This window comes from Physella acuta, unplaced genomic scaffold, assembly GCF_028476545.2.
Source record: "Physella acuta isolate Inbredline_101_S28 unplaced genomic scaffold, ASM2847654v3 ptg000572l, whole genome shotgun sequence".
Lineage (NCBI taxonomy): Eukaryota > Metazoa > Mollusca > Gastropoda > Physidae > Physella > Physella acuta.
The window spans coordinates 497,027-520,361 of NW_026732091.1; the positions used below are offsets into that span (position 1 = coordinate 497,027).

The following is a 23,335-nucleotide window of genomic DNA, read 5'->3' on the forward strand; positions in this document are numbered from 1 at the left end:
ATTTGTTTTATTGATTTTGTACAGCATTTCAGGAACGTTTTCTCTGTAAAAGATATTCTGTAGCTCAGAATTCTGGAACAATCAGCTAACATTTAATGAAATTTACTACATAATGTTTCAGGTGGCGGACAAGAACCCCCTAGACGTAACCCCACCCCCCCTAAAAACAACCTACCAACAAAATCCCCCTGGACAAATACCCTCATGTTAGAGTGTTTATATTCAGGGGGTTTATGACCGGGGCCGTTTCATATCTTGTTAACGCTGTTTCTTGATAATAATTTTAAAATAAGATTCTTTATAAATTAATCTGGAACAACTGAACGACTGGAAACGCTACCCCATATTCTTTTAAGATATAAAGTTGCGATCATAGAGGAGGGGGGCTCCTCTATAAGGACAACAATGAGTCGACCTTTTCTTCATGCGTTCTATTAACATTTTAGCATTCGAGTATTATCTGTGCGCAACAAAATTTGCACCTTTTTTGTAGTTTGGGCGCAAGTTTACTTCGGATTCCCTTTTAAGTTTTAACTAAATCTGATTTATAAATAAACTGGGAGTGATCTCCCCTAAACTTTCTCGAATATTCTTATATAAAACAACAGGGGATGGGAACTCGGGATATAGTTATGATTTTTAATCCATTTTAAATACTTAAACTTTTTAAAATAAAATAGAATCTCATAGAAAAAAGTATTGCACACCAAGCGAACGGCGAATAAAGATGTTCATAATGGTGCGCAATATTATTAGTACTTTATAAATTTAGATGCGTTTTTGAGAAATCGAAAATAGCGTAAATTAGTACTTCCCGTCAACGGAAATTACGCTAAATTTGACAGAACGAAGAGAATTAGTTTTTTTTACTTACATGTGAAATTTCATTTTTCTATCTGAAATAGTACTCACGTTATAGGCTTTTGAAAAATTCAAAGTAGAAAAAGTACCACTTCCGTTTATCGGAAATCGCTCAAAAGTTGATACGGATCTACGATTTTGATAAAATACTTATATATGAAATTTCATCAACCTAGCTGCAACGGTACTCAAGTTATTGTGTTTACACACACACACACACACACACATAGACACACAGACACACATACATACGGACAAGATTGCAAAATTATGTTTTTCCGTATCAGTGAGTTGTAAAACGTCGAGATTTGTAAAAATGTCGATTTTGTTTTGCACGATTACAAGACTTTCTCTATACTTCGTATATACGAGAAAGTAAAAAGTGCATAATAGTGCGCAATATTATTAGTACTTTAAAACTTACATTAGATTTTTGAGAAATCGGAAGTCTCGTAAATTACTACTTCCGGTCAACGGAAATGACTCAAAATTTAACAGAAGGTAGAGAATTAGATTTTTTACTTACATGTGAAATTTCGTTTATCTATCTGAAATAGTACTCAAGTTATAGGCTTTTGAAAATTTCAAAGTAGGAAAAGTACCACTTCCGCTTATCGGAAATCGCTCAAAAGTTGATACGGATCTACGATTTTGATAAAATACTTATATATGAAATTTCATCAACCTAGCTGTAACGGTACTCAAGTTATCGTGTTTACACACACACAGACAGACAGACAGACACACAGACAGACACACAGACATACGGACAAGATTGCAAAATTATGTTTTTCCGTATCAGTGAGATGTAAAACGTCGAGATTTGTAAAAATCTCGATTTTGTTTTTTTTTGCACGATTACAAGACTTTCTCTATACTTCGTATATACGAGAAAGTAACAAGAAAAAAAGAGTCACAGTTTAAATAAGTATATATATATATATATATATATATATATATATATATATATATATATATATATATATATATATATAATAAATATATATATAAAGATGGTGAATTTAATAAGGTCACAGGGGCTCAACCATAGATAGTTCAGAGACATTACAAAAGAAACAAACACATAATCGAAAGATTTACCTTATTACACAGCAGAAAAATGGCTAAGTTGCGAGAAAGTTGGGAGTTAAGAAAGGAAATAGGTTACTTCGTGGAAAGTAAAAGCAGACCACAGGCTTTAATGTCTGATGAAGAGTGGGTATAGAAGTTGGCCCCTGCTGCAGACATAACTAATAATTTTAATTTTCTGAACCTAAAACTACAAGAGGGAAATCTAGTTTCTGATCTATACACCCACCTCCAGGCCTTCAGATTCAAACTAGTCATGTTTTTGGAACATGTACAGGCCAACAGCTTGACTCACTTTCAGCAGTGCAAAGTCTTCATGGCTGAAGTCCCCCGGGTCATTTGCAAGCGAGATAATCAAAGACCTCGAGCTGCAGTTTCAGTAGTGGTTTTTCTGACTTCGATTCAAATGCAGCAGAGGCGAGACAATGAACTGCAGAATCAAATGACCTCATTAGAGACAAGTTAAAAGAAGGGCAGGTGTGTTTTAATATGTTTTGCCCAAGGAAGACTTTCCTAATATTAAAACTTTTGCATCAAAGTACCTTTCAAATTTTGGAACAACATGCATGGGTGAACACCAATTTTCAAGAATTAAATACGTGAAGAACAATTTGAAAAGAAACTTTGATCTCAAGTGTGTTTTAGGTCCCAGACAGTGTTTATTTCAGACTTTTTTTTCTCCGAAGGGGGGAGGGCATTAGAAATGTGTATATATTTCTATATAAATTATATTTCGGCGGGGGGGGGGGGGTGCTCCATCATCCCGAAGAGATGCCTGGAAGAAAATATGGCCCCCTAACTGATCAATAGTTTATGCGGCCCTCGGGCTGAAAAGTTTGGAGACCCCTGTTAGCCGCTAACACAATGCTTTGAAACTAGATCTTCATTCTAGAATCTAAATATCAATCAAAACAATATTATTCAAATAATATTTCCCCATGATTGTGCAATAAATTTAATCATTTTAGTTCACTACTAGCTTTAGATTGAGAGTTTATCTACGTGTTAAGATGTTTTTTATGGTAGGTTACAAAATGTTTGAAGTACATGTTCAACGACATGGTTAGTTGTCTTTAGTGAATGCTTTTATGATTAATTTTTCTACAGACAAGCCTCTCTCAACACACCAGATCCTCTCAACAGACCAGCCTCTCTTCATAGATCAGCCTCTCTCAACAGACCAGCCTCTTTTGAAATACCAGCCTCTCTCAACAGACCAGCCTCTCTCAACAGACCAGCCTCTCTCAACAGACCAGCCTTTCTCGACATACCAGCCTCATTCGACAGATCAGCCTATTTCAACAGACCAGCCTCTCAACATATCAGCCTCTCTCAACATACCAGCCTATCTTAACAGACCAGTCTTACCTTACAAGACACCAGCATCTCTCAACAGACCAGCCACTCTCAACAGACCATTCTTACCATACAAGACACCAGCCATTCTCAACAGACCAGTCCTAACATACAGTCCTAACATACAATAGACCAGCCTTATATAACAGACAATAGGCACCATACAAGACACCAGCTTTCTCAAAAGACCAGTCTTACCATACAAGAGACCAGCCTCTATAAAAAAGACCAGTCAGACCTATCAAGAATTCAATGCGACAAATATTCGTGCACTGCAGTACAACCATGATGCTACTATCTACTTCAAAGTGAATTAGCACATAGCTGGCAATTGCTAAGCTAGGGTCGTAAGATTATGATCTCATCTGTAGCCCCTGACAAGTTGTGCAGGAACAGAAAAAAATATAAAAACTTTCATATATGAGTACCTAAAAGCGTGTCATAAATATACATTTTTATGATTTTTTGCCTGATTTAAAAAATATGTTGCCATTTTAATGTTTCTTCACATGACGTTTATTTAAAGAATAAATTTTAAAAAATAAACATTTTTGTTGTTACAATTTGTAAACATTAAGTCATTATTAATGTGATTAATTTGTTATGACTCATTCATAATATATCTGACAATAAGGTTTATATTTTTACTATTATCATTCTACTAACCAGCACCGACCAGATTTAGTAAAATAAATTGTGATAATAGAAATATGCAATAAATAAAGTATAACCTTCAACAGTTAACAAGTCTAGTGCTAAATACTAACCAGCCATAACGAATAAACAGTCGAAAGCGATAAAGCCATACTAAAATATCTCTAATAAAATTAAAGTGACCCATAAAGTAGAATAAACTCAAATAATTAAAATATGAGCCCAAAACTATAATCTAAATATTATGAAGTGTTAATTATAACTTAAAAGCATAAACATAACAAAATCACGTTCATTGGACAAAACGAACGAACGCGGCTGAGACCAAAATTCTCGGTTCAAAACGGCCAAGTCACAGATAGACGGTTTGGCAGCTAGAGTTTTAGACCGTCAAAACCGACTATCTTTTAAAACCTGCTATAATTTTGTGAATAATAACAAAACTTATTTGAAAACTATACAGTATAGTCGATAGAAAGTTTCTTCCCACATATCATTAAAAAAATTGTATAAGAGCGATCTAAAATGGAATAATCAGTTTTTTGTCTCTCCTGTAAAATTTACGTTTTGGGAGTTAGACGGTTTGCGACCGAGACCATGGATATATATATATATATATATATATATATATATATATATATATATATATATATATATATATATATATATATATATATATATATATATATATATATAGGGCCTACATACCATATAGCAAATACAGCACACCAAACACAACTCACCAAATACTACACTTCTATACGAAACGACAAATACCATTACAACACAAAGCATAATCCTTGTGTTTGTATAACATACGTAGACTTTATACTTTATCTTGTAATAAAATAATGTTTTAATACATTTAGTAAAATATGTTGGTTTACTTTCCATATTTGCGGGGAGGGAAAATTGTAGTTGTACATATACGATAAACGTAATTAAATGTACTTATTAGGCCTACCTTAGTTAACGTATTTTAATTCAGATCCGTAGCCAGTGTGTTAAAAAAAGAACATAAAACGTGAAACAGTACTATCTACCTGTCGAACTCAAGTATCAACATCCGTACGCGAGAGAGGCGTTAATTGCTGTGTTTTCAATTTCCATTTTTAGATACAGGAGGAAACGATTACAAAGGGAAATAACACATACAGGTTTGAGTGTGTGTTCAGCGGGATGTGAAAATAAAACGACTGGCCTACAACAACAGGCCCATTGTTAAGTACATTTGTGCAAGGAGAATTTGTAGCTTCATCCTATTGGGGACGGTATACAAAGAGTAAAGCTTATGCTGGTTATGGCCGATAAATAGTCCAAAAAAATCACCAATAGTATATTTGCTACATATTAACTTTTTTAGGGCTGTATGTAATCTTAATTTCTTAGACAGAATACTTATACATTGTACGAGGATATATTTTCCTATTTTATAATATATTTCATCATATTTTTTTTTACCGTCAGTAGAGTTCCTGTAAGTAGTTTCAATTGAGTAAAAATAAATATTTCTACTTATTTTCAATAAGATCACAAACAGTATGCTAATGTGATAGCATGTCCTTCTGTAACTTTATGCGTGTAATCAGTTAATAATTGATAAATAACACGCATAAAGTAACTACCTGACAATACGGACTAACAACTGAAAACAAAACACATATTGTTCTGTCTTGTTTACACACTTTAAGATCGCTAATTAATATAATGTTGAAGTTTAAGTATGCTTGTAGGCTTTTCGTACCTGTGTAAGGGATTATTGATACCGAGAGAGAGTGTGAGGGATCTCTCTCATGCTACCAAAAAAAGTAAGGGAAACGGTTAATGGGTCGGTCGTTTACCGATAGAGAGATGGTGAATGGTTTTTATTTTCTCTTTTCAGTGAAACCCCGTTGGTTTAAATAAGTTTACCAGACCTGAGCAAACTATTTACTTCGTACTAACACTACATTAATATTAAACTAAGAATAAAACTTATGAACACAGAGTTTAATACATTTAGTTACATCAATTAGACGTCACAAAGGTTTATATGTTAAAAGCAAAAGAAACAATACAAATAAGACATAGCCTGTCTATCTTATTCAAGAAAACATCTATACTAATCTATACTAATAGTTTCGCTGTCTGTCTATCTATCTATCTGTGTATCTATGTATCTATCTGAAAAGAACACTATAGAGATAACACAAGCAAAATAAAAACTTTCATAGTAAAACGAAAACGAAACACGACGTCACATGGAGCATATAGTAGAAACTAGTATCAAGCCGGAGAGTGCACATAGTAATATGACGTCATTGATTCTCGAGTAAACATTGAATTAAAAAAAATTGGAATCAGATTTGTCACATAAACTGCTGAAAGGAAACCAGAACGTATACGTTCTGGTCGTAAAAATGTTTCTGTGAGTTAGGCATATGAAGAAACGCCTACTTAACTTTTCTTTTCCTAACGTGAACCAGGTACGAATTAGAGCTGGTGGACTCATGTAAGACCTTTGAACTCAAGCCAAAATCCAAACCTGAATCTTTCAAGTTACCAGTCGTGTTCACTATTGCCGGCCACGACGTTCAATTACAATACTCGTACATGAAGTAAAACGGAGTCTTCTTAAAGAATAAAAAAAGCAGGGATGTCTTAGGGGGTTACAAAATCAACAGCAGAGAACCGGACAAAAAGGGAAATTATTGTTGAGGAACTATAATACTCAAGAACTAAAGAGGGTTAAGTAAGTAGGTACTTGATGGAAAAGGGCGTATTTAATTCAATGTTAGAAATTTGAACTGAAATAAAAGGTAGGGCCTACATACTAGCAAAATGCAACTTTTGAAAATGTATGTATTTAGTTTTAAAACAAACACAATATAACGTAGAGGAATTTATCCTTGTGTAGAACACGTTAAACATGACTCGAGTTAATCTTACAAAAAGTTAATAGCAAGAGATGTACACACATACTAAATTCAAATTTAAGAGTATGTAGGAGTGTTTTAAGTGGATGTTGATGATGGTAACACGATGAGTATAGCAAACAATACTTATGGTAGATTGCTGATAAACACACACACATATATACACGCACACACGCTCGCATGCACTCTCGCACACACACAAATAATATGTGTTATGCATGTCTACTTCTATGATTTCGAATGTTTTTCAATTTGCAATTATTAGAAAATACCTATTCTCCGGCGAGAGCGATTATGATACTAGTTTATTGATAGGCAATGACAATTAATAACAGGGAGAGATAATTTAATCGCCGGAAAATGGCCACGGATTCAATTATGTAGTTTATTGTCCTGTAAATGACCATCATCTATTAACGCAAAATAAAGCAACATATTTATATATATCACAATTATAAGCTAGTTAGCGTTTTATAAATCAGATACCTAACATAAAAGATAACACAAATAATCGCATTACTCTATACTGTATGTATGATACATACTCTCTTTAAAAAACACCCGATGTTTTTCATAACATTCTACGTATCGTATGGATATCTAACGGTCAACTGTCGTTTTTATTTCCAGCCCAATGCATGGTGTATTTTCAGCCTAGCAAGGGTCATTGCTATAAACCTACGACTGAACGAAGTGTATGTCACCCTTTAACATTATGTATGTTGTGATAGTTTACATGATGGGTTTTTTGACTTGATATATTACAAGTACCAAAAAGCCATTTTCAGTTTGAGACGCTTTTTGTATCTTTAACATCACACAACAATCTACAATAATTAAAAACCCAACCACACTTCACACACTCAACTGCGTACTCGTTAACAAAACAAAAAGTTTTTAGTCCACTTTGCCTAGTTTTACCTTGACCCTATTTCCCTACTTATGTTAAAAACAATAACGGAGAGGGGGCGGTACTTAACCCACTAAAACTACGTTACACTCTAGCCTGTACATTGGGTGGCGCTATTAAGTGGGTCAACTGTAAATAAACTATAACAAATTGTGTTTAGTAAGTGAACTTAAAAAACTACGTTTGGAGCAATTATTTAACAGATAAGTTAATGTGCCAACCAAAACAAAGTGCAGTGAAATGACGCAGGGTTGATCTCCTCTACATGTTCTAGTATATTCTTATAAAACAGTAGGGGGAGGGATAGCTACAAATAAAAACATGATTTATTGGACATACATTTCTACATACTGGCATTTAAATTGTGTTTAATTGTGTTTATTTAGTACACATTTTCGCGTAATCGTGAGTCAAATTGAGAGTACTTACACACACATAATACTTCTATTTATTAAAGACTTAGATATAAGATACATACACGTTTTATCCTATTTACTTTGACTGCACACAGGCGCACACACCTTGTATCTTGTTGACGCATTGAGGAGGATTGGTAAGGCTGCTGGATGAAAGGTTTGCGTCCGGTTTTAATATATTGTAGGCTGTTCGTTACGTTTAGCTGTCGGCCTTGTGTTAGCCGTGTACTGGGTTAGTTGCCGTGGTAGGTTAATTTAGGGTTGCGTAGAGACTATAATCAATTTTAGATTAAAAAGCTTTGGTCACTAAAAATGTAAAAAAAATCTCATACGCGACCAAAGCTTTTATTGTTTGTTCATTTTCTTATTTTCATTGCATTTAAAAGCTTGTTTTTTATAAGGTTATTATATTTCTTTTATTCACCCTTTGTCGTAATTCGTTCTAAATGAACAACTACGAAATGTTGCTTTAAAATTTTATTAGGAAATACACACAATAGAGAAGACTATTTGAATACAGCTAAATACAAAATAATATAAACATAAATGTTAGAAAATTAATACAGTACATCCAACACAAACAAAGATTCTACTTTACCAAAATTTTATTTAACCATGCATGTAGTCAGTAGTGTGTCAAAATGTCAAGTTTGTATTGTCCTTTATGCGCATGACATGTTTAATTTAAATAAAATATTGTATAGGTCTGTACACTCAGAGTTCAATACATACGGATATAAACAATAAACAATAAACAATAAACAGATTTTCTTTTTAACAAGTAAAATATAACTTTTCTCTTTGTATAAAGTAGAGGGGATTTTATTGCCTTTATAATACGTTAGATTTTTCCTTCTCTGTCGAGCTTCCACTTTAAAAAAAAGTTGATAAATAATTAAAAATGGTGTCTTATAACAATGTACAAAAGAAGATTATTTTCACGATTAGTTTTTAAAGAAGACTTTATAGCCCTAAAAATGCATGTAACTTGTGAATATGGTGTTTTGCCCAAATATCAGGCAACATTGACACAAAATTGTCTGACCCTGCTATAGGACTATGCTACTTGTTATAGTAATAATACGACATTCATTGTTAATTTTATTTATATGATTAGTACCAGTTATTTTTAATTGTGTTGTAATTCATGTTTTTCAAAATGCTTTTTAAAAGTTGCATATACTTAATAGATGTTTATTTTAAGACACAACACATACATGTAATTAATTATTTAATGATTTTTTTATCATAGCGCACACTGTCCTCCTTCAGAACTATTTGAATCTATGCCAAGTCTGTTTACATATCACACTCTTGAAGGTGTGAAATATCTTCATGATAAAAACTTCGTTCATTTGTATGTAATGCGTTCAAAACGCCGAAACTCTAGTTTTAAAAAATGCAGGGCATGTTGTTTAAAAAATTGAGTTTCAAAAACACATATTATTACGTAAATGTAGCCCTTGTGATAATATTTTTTAATGTGAGAGAATGAGACTAGAACATAAACCAATAACAATACTAAAATAAAAATACAGAATTAGTCTTGAAAGTCAAATGTTTTCACGTACTTTTATTAAAGTAGGTGTGTTCTTAATAAAATGAAAGATTATTTATTATGTTGTTTTTGTGTGTTTCCTTCAGGGATTACTTTAATTGTTTAATGAAAAAACAAGTGCTGAATCTGATAATGACACAATTAAAAAATTACTTGAAACACTCAGCTTAAAAAGAAACGAAGTGTTATAACTGGGTTCTAATGTGTCCCACAACTATGCAGTGAGAGGGTTGAAGTACTTTATCCAATATTTTATTCAGATACCTCTACTATTTTATAATATCTTGCCATTCAGTAGTTCATCTTGAAACACGACGACATGGACGAATATAAATGATTGAACAGGACGACCATGTTTACTGTTTCTATTTTTTGCACTATAATATATACATCGGACGACTTGAACAAACGATAACGGGACTGGACCACATTACAACCTCACCTAAACACAACAATAACAAGACTACCTGAAGCTTCTTCCCCGGCAACAACGAACCTACACTAAAACGTCACTTTCTTGCGTACCGCATCACACTTTCACTCGTTCAATATTATATCTTCGCACCAGCATTTATGCGTACCAATTTGCCTAGTGAAACATATAACACAACACAAAGCAATTAAAAAAAAATAAAGCATCAATCTTTAGTGCCCTCCTGCAGCGCATTTTAATTGCTGTTACACGTGTAAAATAAAATTATGTAACCAATTCAACTGCACATGAATTTTCTACAACAATAAAAGGATCGTCGTGTAGCAGCCAATAGGCTGTCGGTCTCAGTCTAGCTTCTTGTTGAAAAATCCTGTCCAAAAATGCTTTTAAAAGATCTGAAGCTGATGCAGGAAGTTGGAATAGCAGGGGATCTCGGTTCTTTATTCTGAACGCAATCTGTACATCAAGCAATGAATTGTTTGGTGGTTTGCCCGTCAACATTTCTACAACAGTGCAGCCTACACTCCTGTAAAGTGATATAAAAATGAATAGAATCAAATGTATGCATGTTAAATATTAGTTGATGAACGTCTTCAAATAAATGTTTTTCCAAAATAATTGCATAGGAGTTAACGAAGTAAAAAGCTTTTCTTTTAATACTAAATTCACAAGCTTATGCGCTGAAAGCTTGATACAAAAAATAGTATCAATACAAATTAAATGTTCTATTTAGTCCATGTAAGTGGAGATTTACAGGCGTTGTACATACGTTATTCAAATGGAAGAAACTACATTCATTGTTAGTTAAGTTAGTTTTTAACTAGGCCAAGGTGATCGAGTTTCTACCTACAGTCTGACAATGATTCAGTGATAAAATAAACTGTTAAATCACTTAAAAAAAATAGTCCTACATAGAATCTCTTAAAATTGGAACGGGATAGACATGAATTGAGTGTCTGTCCAGGGAACTTAGTATAGAGTGAAGCTGGAGGGGTTGCATTCCTACGAGTTGCATGTCGAGGAATTATTGGCTGTAAACATTTGAAAACAATGTTTCTTGAAGATACGTTTTAACACAATTTATGGTATTTCAAAGGTTTTATAATAATTATTTAAAAACTAAACAATATACTGTCAGCTACCAAATATCTGCTCGGCTGGTATATTTTAAAATCTTTCCGGCTGTGTTGATCAATTCGGGAGCCATGTATCGTATTGTTCCAGTATCTGCTTTTATTCCATTTTCATCAACAATTTCAGAGAGCCCGAAGTCAGTAATCTTAATATTTCTGTCGTCTTGCATTAGAATGTTGTTACCTATGGGATTTAGAATATAAGAACCTGATATTAAACCAGATTACACTAGGTAACACCTTTATATAAAAAAGAGGTAATTAATCAAATGATTATACTATTATTTTGAAATGTATTAAAAATAATGCGATTTTTGTTGAAGGATTTTCAATGATAATCAATAATTTGAACGCTTATCATATGCCTACCTTTTATGTCTCTATGTAAAATATTTTTATGGTGCAGGTATTCCACACCCTCCAAAATTTGAATGGTGAAATGACGTGTCAATGTCTCATCTAAACTTCCTCGTTTCGATATGAATGACGTAAGAGTACCCTAGATACAATTTTAACAGTTAATAAAAATGAAAACATTAGAAACTACTTAGGGAAATAATACATTTAAAGTTATTAACAAGTGAGTTACATGTTTTAGGTACTCCATGAAGATAAAAAGTTCATCATCTTTAATTTGAAAACCGTGAAATTGAACTATTCTGTTATGTTTTGTCTTCAAAAGAATCCTCGCTTCTTGCTTGCACGTTTCCTGAAAAATGAAATACATTTGTACGACACACAATGTTTTTAGAACACATGATATATTTACTTTTATTGCTTAGACATTTCAGAAATAAACATTATCTATAAAATTGCTAAAAACGTTTGTCTAATCTAAGATAAAAAAAAAAGTATAATGTAAGTACCTTTTTCGCGATCTTCTAACCCACACAGATTGGGCATATCAGTAGCAAATGTATGGGGGGTCTCAGGTGGGCGGAGGGCTTATAACTAGCCCAATGGACCTCTCACACAAACACACACACACACACACACATATATATATATATATATATATATATATATATATATATATATATATATATATATATATATATATATATATACATATATATATATATATATATACATATACATATATATATATATGTGTGTATACATATATATATATATATATATATATATATATATATATATATATATATATATATATATGGGCAGATGAATGTGAGTCTGAGACTTTCATTATAATTGACTTCTTACCATATTTTCCTTATTTTGTATTTTAATTATTTTTGCAGCAAATTTGTGTTCTTCTGGATGTTTTACATCAATAACAGGATGTACTCTACCAAAAGCACCTGTCCCTAATATAGTTGATCTGAGCTTGATTTCCTTAGGAAACTCGTCAGAGAGAACCTGATCTACAATTATCAGAATAACGCAAACTTAAATCAAATGTATTGGCATGACAAACCGCTTTAACAAAATGTAACATTTCCCAATACAATTTGATTCATATGATTATATATTACTTAATTACTTAATCCTCGTCACCCCCATATGATTATACCTTACACAGTTAAAATGTTACTAACAAGATAAATACAATAAGTTATACAATGAGATCGTTTGAAATTAGTCGAAACCAGGGGTCTCTAAACTACCGCCCTCGAGCCAGATGCGGCCCGGGTGTCCCCTCATCCGTTCCGCGGGGATCTTTTTGACTATGAAAAAAAAATATTTGTTTGAGGTGGCTGAAGAATTTGATGGAAATACAATTGCCCAACGTGTTACAGGCATGGGTGAAAATATTGTGACTCAATCAGCGAAAAATGGAAGTTTCGAAATTTTTCAATTACAACGGATGAGTCGCTGGACAGCTATTCCATTTCTTAACTGCTTGTGTTCATTAGAGGTGTGGATGAAGACATAAACATATCACACGAGATGGCTTACCTAACTAACATGTATGGCACTGTTACCGAAGAGGATATATTAAAAAAATACTGAATATAAACTGTACTGGACTAACCTAAGTTACCTGACCGTTGATGTGGGAAAGTATATGAGTGGCATAAACAAGTATTGGTTGGACAAGCGAATGAGAGAAACATTCTATGTGCATGGTTCCTGTATTATTCACAAGCAAGCTTTGTGTGCTATATATATGTGGACATTAGCAATGTACTTAATCCTGTGGATGATGCATTTAGTAAGGTCACATGTGCTCAACAATAGCTAGTTCAAAGACAAGTTAAAGGATGCAGACACACCACCTTAAGATTTACCATATCACACAGCAGTAAGATGACTAACTTGTATTTAAGTTAGGAAAGGAAATAGATTACTTCCTGGAAAGTAAAGGCAAGCCACAGCCATTAATGTTTGATGAAGAGTGGGTATAGACATTAGCATTTGCTGCAGACATAACTCGTCACTTAGATTTCCTTAACCTTAAACCACAAGAGAGGGAAATCTAGTTTTTGATCTAAACATCTACCTAATGACCTTCAAATCCATACGCGTCATGGTTTTGGAACAAGTACAGGCCAACAATTAGACGCACTTTCAGTAGCTAAAGCAACAGCTGAGTCACCCGAGTCAATGCGTGTGAGATCATCAAAGACCTCCAGCGAGTATCAGTAGCGGTTTTCCGACTGGGATTCAAAGTCAGAAGAAGTGAGACGGTTTCAAAACTCACTTGAAGCAAATGTGACAAGTTGCCAGATGAACTATAGTTGGAGCTCCTTAGAGACGAGTTTAAAGAAGAGCGGGTGGATTTGTATAGGTTTTTTATAATACGTTTTTGCCTAAGGAAGATTTTCCTAATATTAAAGCTTGTGCATTAAAGTACATTTCGAATTTTGGAACAATTTACGCTTGTGAACAGACACTTTCAAGAATGAAATATTTGAAGAACAATTTGAGTACAAACTTGGACCTCGAGTGTGTTGTTGGCCAGCGACAGTGTTTCTTTTAGACGTTTTTCTCCCGGAGATACGGGGTGGGGGACACTTATAATTTGTATATATTTCAATGTAAATTATTTTTTCGTTGGGAGTGGGGCGGTAGACCTACTTCGCGGGGGGGGGGAGTCCATAGCCAAATAAAAATTGATAAAGCTACGTTTATGTGTGGGTCGTTTTCTGTAAAAAAACCAATACGTCTTTTTGTATGTACGCCCTGATGCCTGTCAATCAAATTTACTTGGCTAATAATATGAGATTGTACAAGATCTGTGCTTTTAGATTCATTGTGTGTGTTACTTGAATTATGTTATGCCCGTTCATTTAAAAAAAAACATACGCTATACTTTTATTATTCTGTTATCTCATTTCTAACCTGTTTTAGATGGCAATATTCCTGTTGTACGTCCAGCTGTCCATAGTATCGAATGTACGTTAGCAGAAAGATCCACATCATGTCTGTTTATTAAAGCTTTTAACATGTCATTTAATTCTTCGTCTGTGATGATTTTCTCACTTCCCTCTTTATTTCTACTTAGTTCTCTAAAACATTGTGTCGTAAATATTTGTTCATCAGGATCTTCATGTGTTAGTATTTCTTTTAGGTGTGGATACAGTGGAAGTACCTGCCAAATTTTTATGAACATAATTTATAAAACGATTTTATGTGTTCTCTTACTGAAACAAACAATACATACACCAGTATTATTAAATTAAAACAACGATTAGCTAAGAATATGCGTATGACAAAACACATGGAAGTATGAAAGGACTATATAACTTAGCCAAAATTAGAATCGAACAATTATGATAACCTTGTTCAGCACATCCTCATTTCGTTCCAGGATTTTAGCCAGTCCTTGAAGGAGCTCAGATCGTGAATATTCTCCTGGATCATTTTCAATCCCTGAAATTTTTTGAATGAAAATTTCCTCTAGACGATGTTTAAAATTCTCTGTAATATATATTAAATACATATGTCAAACGATTCAAATTAATTCTAAGATGATAATAATTTGCTGACGAAATAAATAACTATGGAAAAAAGTATTATTATACGTTATGCAATTATAGTGGCCTAATCATAACGAACTTATTAATTCTAAATTCTAAATTGTATTTACATAGTCTTTTCATAATTAAAATGCACGTATTATAGTTTACGTGTACACAAGTGTGTTGTTGTTATTCTTAATTTAACTTATATTTACATGATGTTATGCTTGTTCATTCGGTAAGGGTGAAAAGTTTAAACATTGACTGGTCTTTTGTATACGCAAATTGAAATAAACTGCGTTATAATAATAAAACGCATAAATAATATACTTTTAGCATTAATTATATAGTAAAAGCACAAATTTTAGTTGCTCAAAAAAGTAAGATATTTATATATTAAAATAAGACTTCTTGACAACGTGATTGACATGAATAATTTATTCATGCTTTATCTTTAAAGTTTTTTTTACTACTCTAATATATAAAAAAAATTAAATTTCGCAAATTTTAGTTGATCAAAAAGGCAACACTGTGTAAAACAATAAAAGGGGTAGATAGTTGCAGTTGTTATAATGTAGTATCTTAAAGTTCTAAAATTGACTTTCTGTCACTGTTTAACTGTTTTACTATTTTTCTTTTCATTGCGCTTCATCTAACGTCCATTTTGTTTTTCAACTTAAAGGTTTATTATTAAATTAGAAAATGTTTTTAATTAAATTTATACATAATTATAGAATTTTACAGATAATTCGTAACAATTTTTTTCTTAAAAGGAAAATCTTTCTTGTTATATTTTATGCGTTTACCAAAATAGAACTGCTTTTGATAGTAAGTGAAAAGTTTATTTAACATAATATATTTATTTTGTAACTGAAGTAGTTTAATTTCAGTTCTTATTTTTTACTTCGGATACGATATATAAAATGCAACGTTATCTACGATGGGCATAATATATACATACTCTTTTTTGCAGATTTATTTAAAGAAATTGAATTGATACTATTTCGTAAAATATTAAGCTTTTGACATAATATAATAAAAACATGCTTAAATAATTACTAAATGCCCCAGTATCTATAGGAGAATCCTCTTGTATATTTAACAGTAAAAGTACTGTATCCATAGATATGTCTTTTTCTTTGAAATCCATGTTTTTAATAACCTGAAGAAAATATATCTGTATTAGATTTCTGAAGGCATGTTAGAATGTATAGAATGTTTATTATATTCTATTTTTGAAAGTGCGATATTTCAATTGAATGACATAATTCGTTGTTTTATTTCAGTTAGTCGAAAAAAATACCGGCTGATTTAGAGGATATAGTGAAGTTAATTCATATACTAAGATAGTAAGAGTGTGGCTAGCTTGGGAGCCGGACGTTTTCCCGAAAGACACTTGCCCGAATGCGACAAATGCCCGAATGGACACTTGCCCGAATGCGACAAATGCTCGAATGCCACTTGCCCGAATCCGTTTGCCCGAAAAATGTTAATATTGGAAAATAAATAATATTACCTAATAGACATTCTAAATCAATTCAAGTTTGAAATTTTGATAATAAACACAATTCTATGCATAAAAACAAAGTTATTTATTTTTTTTAAATTCAGCTTTTATTTTTTGTGTAACCTGAGAAGTTGCTGTAAAAAATGTTTTTTCTTTAATAAATATAAGGTGATGTTGGCGGCGGTGTCGTTACGTTCTTTTGATGTCAGTTTTGAACACCTTTGTTTAGCCGATGTGTTCACGTGGCTATACAGCGCTTGTGATACGGTGTTGTCGGCACGGCAATATTGAACAGAGGCGCGTTTGTTTGATTTATTTGTTTTGTTTAACATGTGTGGTAATCATTTCACAATGGAACGAGGCGCGGTCTAGCCGGCGAATTTAAAAACTAAAGGTAGTCAATTATGTCTTATCTCCATTTAATGCACCCTGTTTAGACATTTTGTTGAAGCGATTACTTAATAAAGAAAGCAAAATTCATTTTAAAATCCTGAGATAAACGAAAATGGTATTTTTATTTCGTGTTGTTTTATAGATAGGAAAAAATTATATTTTTACACTTTTCATATAGCAAATACAAATTAATTAAGAAGGTCTGCGTGGTAATATATAACATTATTTTATTCTTTTCTTTTTGTTAAGATATTTATTGTTTACCAAAATTTCAAATTTAAATTGATTGCAAATGATTATTTGGTTATATATAATTCAATATTTTTCGGGCAAACGGCCTTCGGGCAAATGGCATTCGGGCATTTGTCGCATTCGGGCAAGTGTATTCGGGCATTTGTCGCATTCGGGCAAGTGTCCATTCGGGCGTTTGTCCCATTCGGGCAAGTGTCCATTCGGGCATTTGTCGCATTCGGGCAAGTGTTCATTCGGGCGTTTGTCGCATTCGGGCAAGTGTCTACTCGGGAAATCGGCCTTCGGGCAAACGGCATTCGGGCAAGTGTCTTTCGGGAATTTGTCGTAGACCCGGCTAGCTCTCCCTACACATGTAGCATATACCAAGCAGAGCAGAACTTGGAGTAATAAGGGACGTTGTAAAGAAAGATACTGAGTTCAAGTCATTATATTTTTTTATAATTTTAATATTGCTATTTTTTGGCGATCTTTGTTTTAAAAACCAATATTCTAGAGAAAAAAAATAAAACATTTTGATTAATATATTGCAGTATAACTCTTTAACATCATGTATACATTTAATGTACATTTAAACTACATACAGCTTTTAGACGCATATAGTACATCGTAAACACAAAAGTGTTTCTTTTTTTACAATTATGTCTTTATTTTCTTTTAAAAAATATTAATTATAATTTCTTAAAACATATTCTCAATTGTCAAAAAAATAATCTTCTTCATTACAAAGATTTCTATCTTTATAGTTACGAGATTTGCATATTTGTTATTGGTTATTTATTTATTCGGTCCATTGTATACGTAAATAATACCGTATATATTTTGTCTGTACAAAAATTTAAAATTTAAATTTTGTATATCTCAACATTTTGCGATGTAAAACGATGTTGTACAAACACATTTAATATGCGAACATTTATTAGAATATTTACTTACATTGTATGTGTTGTGTACAGAGAAAAATTTCTCCGCGCCCTTTCCTCTGACAATGTTAAGTAAAATGGAAACAACTTGATAAATAATCCATTTATATTGGGAGTTCTGTAATTTTAAAAATTGACATTCAATTAATTGTTTGCCAACACAGCTAATGTTTAGTAGAAATTTTCACGTATATTGAGTCGGCAGATCATGGTTTGCTATAAGAAACCGATTAGTACATTAAATTATTGTAGGTGACATAAAATAAAGAGTCTAGAATACTGTTAGCCATCATCGGTATACCAGCCATCTACCTCTATACTACTAAAACTCAAGTTTGTTTACATGTTTGAATATATTTTTTTTTAGTTTGTCTGATTAAATACTGGAGAGAATCTGCTCTATGTGGAGAGCTGTTAAATAGTATGTAGGTATAGAACAATTTTTGTTTTCAGACAGACAGTTAATCACAAATTTATGTAAAGACGTTAATTAATTTACTGATTTATTCATAGGTAGATTAACCACATTAATTTTAAAAGTTAAAAACATTGACTTTTCTTTGTGGGAATATTGACGTCACATGATTTGTTTACTTTTTAGTACAATAAATGGCGGCTTCTATCGAAGAAGATTATGTTCCCATTCCAATGTTTAACGCGTTCTAAAGCTAATTTTCTGTCGGCCATAACTTTTACAAAACGACCGTTTGCTGTATGTATTACGTTCCAACACTTTTATCTCAAATTTCAACTGTCTTTTTCATTTAGTTATACAATACATTTCTCTAGCTCTACAATCTGTCCAAAATTCTAGGTCAAACCAAAGATTTATTAGTTAAAAATACAATCTATTTTGAAATCATAATTTTTTTTTGAGTTTCTTTATTAAACTATTTTAGTCCTTAAATACTTCATATAAATCATAGTGATTTATCTATCTAGATCTAGAATAGGTCTAATCTAGATCTACCGAGAGCTATGCAAAAACTAGACTTAAACAAACCAGTCGTAGAATAATAATATAGATAATTATATCTAGATTTAGATAATAATGTGTTTCAATTTACTAAACTATTTCAGACCTTTATTATTTTATACAATCTTTTTATGTTTACCTATGGAATTGGCTAATTTAAGATAAAATTTAATTTGATTTAACACAGAATTTAATTTGAAAGTTACTAGACTTAGATCTAGATCTAGAGATAGGTCCTATGCGCGTAAATCAAGTCGCATAAGGAGACTCGACGTATTATTATATAGCACAAAAAACATCAGTGACGTCAACAGTCTAGATAGCTAAGTTGTTAGTGTAATAGATTTTCATTCGGGCGGCACGGGTTCTAGACACATCACGTCAATAAAAAATGTAATTTGTTTTTTTAGATAAAAATGATAAAGTTGCCTATCTGAACTTGGCGGGATACACGGCAGGTGAAATAAAGTTCATCTGTTTCTTTGTCCTAAGCACTTGAATGGATATTGTGGTCAGAGACATGCTAGGCCGGAATCGTTTTTTTAAACGATAAAAAGATAATGTCTGAGACTTGGCGAGACACTGAAGTAGAGTTGAGTAATTCACCTGTAAAATCAGTATGTGAAGGGATAGTGTGTTCAAACCTATGCTCAGCCTAAATCGGTGTTTTTAAAAGATAAAAAACGTCTTTTTGAATGTGGGGTCTGTGACGGTAAACCCGTTTAGGCCTAGCTTCACGTTTTTCTTCCACCACCCTCTACCTGCTCTATTACTCCCCCCCTCTACATCCAAGTACATTTTATCTTTCAAAATTTGAAAAAAATAGCCCAGCTGGTGGTGTCGCACGCGGCGTTGGGGCCGTCGGCCCGATCTCCACGTGTTTTTTGGATTTGGTTTTACTTTAATTCTTATTTTCACTTAACCAGTTTTGATGTGCATATTTGATTATCATTGTAGACATTTCACTTACCTACTGTACTACTTTTATCCTGCACGTGTATCAGCCACGGAGCAGTAGATAATAATATTGTATACTGCATCATTCTATTTTACCACAGGCCGTAAACTGCGTGCATTCAGTTGACCCGTAGTCATCGGACCTGATATTTTATTTTTTTCACTGGCCGTAAACCCTTGCCAGAGACAAGACGTCATCGGACCAGGTGAGAAATTATTATTCTACTAAGGCTGTAAACTTTGGGCATTGAATTGACCCTTAGTCATCAGACCATGGTGAAAGTACGTCTAGTTATACTATACTAGAGTTTATATTCCCTGTAGAGAAGCGGCGCAGACCCTTTTACCTGTTAAATACAATCATTTTTACAGATTTTACTGATTATTATTATTATACGGTACCGAATATTTATCTATTACCGTTAACAGGGTCTGGTTATTTTGTGATAATTAGTGACAGACATGATGTCATTTAGGGATGACCCTCGAAACCCACAGTTATCCAACTACATAACGGGTAGTCTAGTATACTACTAAAACTCAAGTTGTTTACATGTTTATTTTTTTGTTTGTTTTTTTGGTTTGTCTGATTGGCTACTGTAGAGAATCTGCTATATGAGGAGAGCTGTAAAATAGTATGTAGGTAGAGAACAATTTTGTGTACAGATTGTTAATCACAAATTTATTTAAAGACGTTAATTAATTTATTGATTTATTCATAGGTAGATTAGCCACGTTCGTTTTAAAATTTTCAACAATGAATTTACTTTGACTGAATAGTGACGTCACATGATTTGTTTACTTTTTAGAACAATAAAATGGCGGCTTCCATCATAGACTTTGTGTCCCATTCAAAAGTTTAACACGTTCTAAAGCTAATTTTCTGTCGGCTATAAATTTAACAATACGTCCGTTTGCTGTTTTTATTACTTTCAACACTCATATAAATTTTTAACTGTCTTTTTCATTTAGTTTTTCAATAAATTTCTCTAGCTCTACAATATGTCCAAGAAAGTCATATATTTATTTATAGATCTAAATATCAGATGGCCAAGTAAGTTATTTATATATATCTAAATCTAGAATCTAGGTCAAACCAAAGATTAATTAGATACAAACCAAAGATTAATTAGATAAAAATACAATCCATTTTAAAATCATAATACATTTTTTAGTTCTTAAATATTTGATATAAATCTGTGTGGTTTATCTTTCTGGATCTAGAATAGGTCTAATCTAGATCTTACAAGAGTTACGCAAAAACTAGACTTAAGACTTAAGCAAACTAGTCGTAGAATCTAGATCTAGATAATTCTATCTAGATCTAGATAATTTCAGACCTTCATTATTTTATATAAATCTTTGTTTGTTTAGTTATGTAATTGGCTAATTTAAGATAAAATTTAATTTGAAGGTTACTACTACTAGACTTAGATCTAGATAGGGCCTAAGAGCGTAAATCAGGTTGCACAAGGAGACTCAAAGTATTAAACTATATTATAAAAAAAGATCAGTGTCGTCACGAGTCTAAATAGCTAAGTTGTAATAGGCTTTTATGCGGGTGGCACGGGCTCTAGACACATCACGTCAATGTTAAAAAAAAATTCAATTTGTTTTTTTTTTAGATGTGAATGCTAAAGTTGCCTGTCTGAACTTGGTGGGATACAGGGCAGGTGAAGTAGAGTACATTTGTTACTTTGCCCTAAGCATATGAAGGGATAGTGGTCAGAGACATGCTTGGCCGGAATCGTTTTTTTTAAACAATAAAAACATGTCTGAGACTTGGTGGGAAATTGGGCAGGTGAAGTAGAGTTTCGTAGGTCACGTGTGACGTCAGTATATGAAGGGATAGTCCGAAATCAGTGTTTTTAAAAGATAAAAAAAACAATTTTTTGAATGTGGGGTCTGAATTTTTGTGACGATAAGTGATAGACGTTATGTTTTTTTTATGGATGATCCCCGAAACCCACAGTTATCCAAGGGATGGCGGGTAGTCTAGTTAATATATAAGTTATATAAGTATACACGTTCGGGGAATTGAAGGCTGATCCACCTTAAATACAAGTATCAAAAAGCAAATAACACACAATGCGTTGCTTTTGACGATAAAACTGGGAATTGGGTTGCATATTAAAATTAAAGACTTTCATTTTAAAATTACTTTACCTGTAAGTCTTTGTGAAGGATGAGGAAATCTGTAAATGTCTTAACCAGGCCTTTCTCTGCCGAACGCTGCAATTAGATGTGGAATAAACTTTTTAAGTAGCTACTTTTTTTGCAAAAATAAAATGTGTTTTTACCGTGAAGGTCTAATGCTTTGTTTAATACGAATAAAAACATGTTTGTGCAATAGTTACCAAACCAAACTCTGTATTGTGATGACTACCGCTTAGCAACAGACTCAGCATATCACGAATTAAAGAAAAACTAAAGCCTGGTGCTGTTGTATCAAGAAGATTTTCCTCTGTTAAACATCTAGCCGTTATATCTGTAATGATAAAGTACCAAGAAAGTGTTTCGTTAATTATTTTAATGTGTATCTTAGTCAGAATTTGAAGTTCCACTCTTGAATTACAAATGTTTGTTATTCTCTGTAAATAATACATTTCGTTTTCCGGGGAGTATAGGTCTACGCCGCTCACGAAAGATCTGATCGTGTGTTGTATGAGGGATACACGTTTGCCATCTATTTTATAACAGGCATATTTGTGCAGTACAATGAAATACGTGCGACAGGGTGTGTATGTGGTACGTTGTTTAAATCTTAGAAGGGATGAATTCCAATTTGGATATTAATTATTCCTGCCGATTCCCACTCCCTCGTCCGTATTTATCCCCTATCCTCACATCAAGTCAATTGCCCCTTCCCCCGAACATAATATGTACCAGACAACTGCAATAGGACATTAGCTCCCTCTCAATCCACACCCAGACATTTAGATGAAGATATAATATAATAATTTGTACAGGTACATATACAGGTACATCTATTGGCATTGGTATAGCGTTAGGAATAGGTAAGGGATATGAATAGAGTTAGAGTAATATGACATTGGATGAGGAAATAAAATAAGGGAAT

General features: G+C 32.8%; 2 protein-coding genes across 2 annotated transcripts; both read right to left on the minus strand.

Annotated features, from left to right (window-relative positions):
* Window positions 1-10,420: 10,420 nt before the first annotated feature.
* Window positions 10,421-12,029, minus strand: LOC131946837 (mitogen-activated protein kinase kinase kinase 2-like). The gene is made up of 4 exons (XM_059307809.1): window positions 11,915-12,029; window positions 11,695-11,824; window positions 11,335-11,509; window positions 10,421-10,718 (listed from the first exon to the last, which is right to left on the minus strand). Exons 1-4 carry the CDS (start codon window positions 11,930-11,932, stop codon window positions 10,457-10,459), a joined length of 585 nt encoding a protein of 194 aa, XP_059163792.1. The 5' UTR covers window positions 11,933-12,029; the 3' UTR covers window positions 10,421-10,456.
* A 502-nt stretch (window positions 12,030-12,531) lies between these two features.
* Window positions 12,532-16,401, minus strand: LOC131946848 (uncharacterized). The gene is made up of 4 exons (XM_059307820.1): window positions 16,311-16,401; window positions 15,071-15,162; window positions 14,632-14,881; window positions 12,532-12,710 (listed from the first exon to the last, which is right to left on the minus strand). Exons 1-4 carry the CDS (start codon window positions 16,399-16,401, stop codon window positions 12,532-12,534), a joined length of 612 nt encoding a protein of 203 aa, XP_059163803.1.
* Window positions 16,402-23,335: the final 6,934 nt, after the last annotated feature.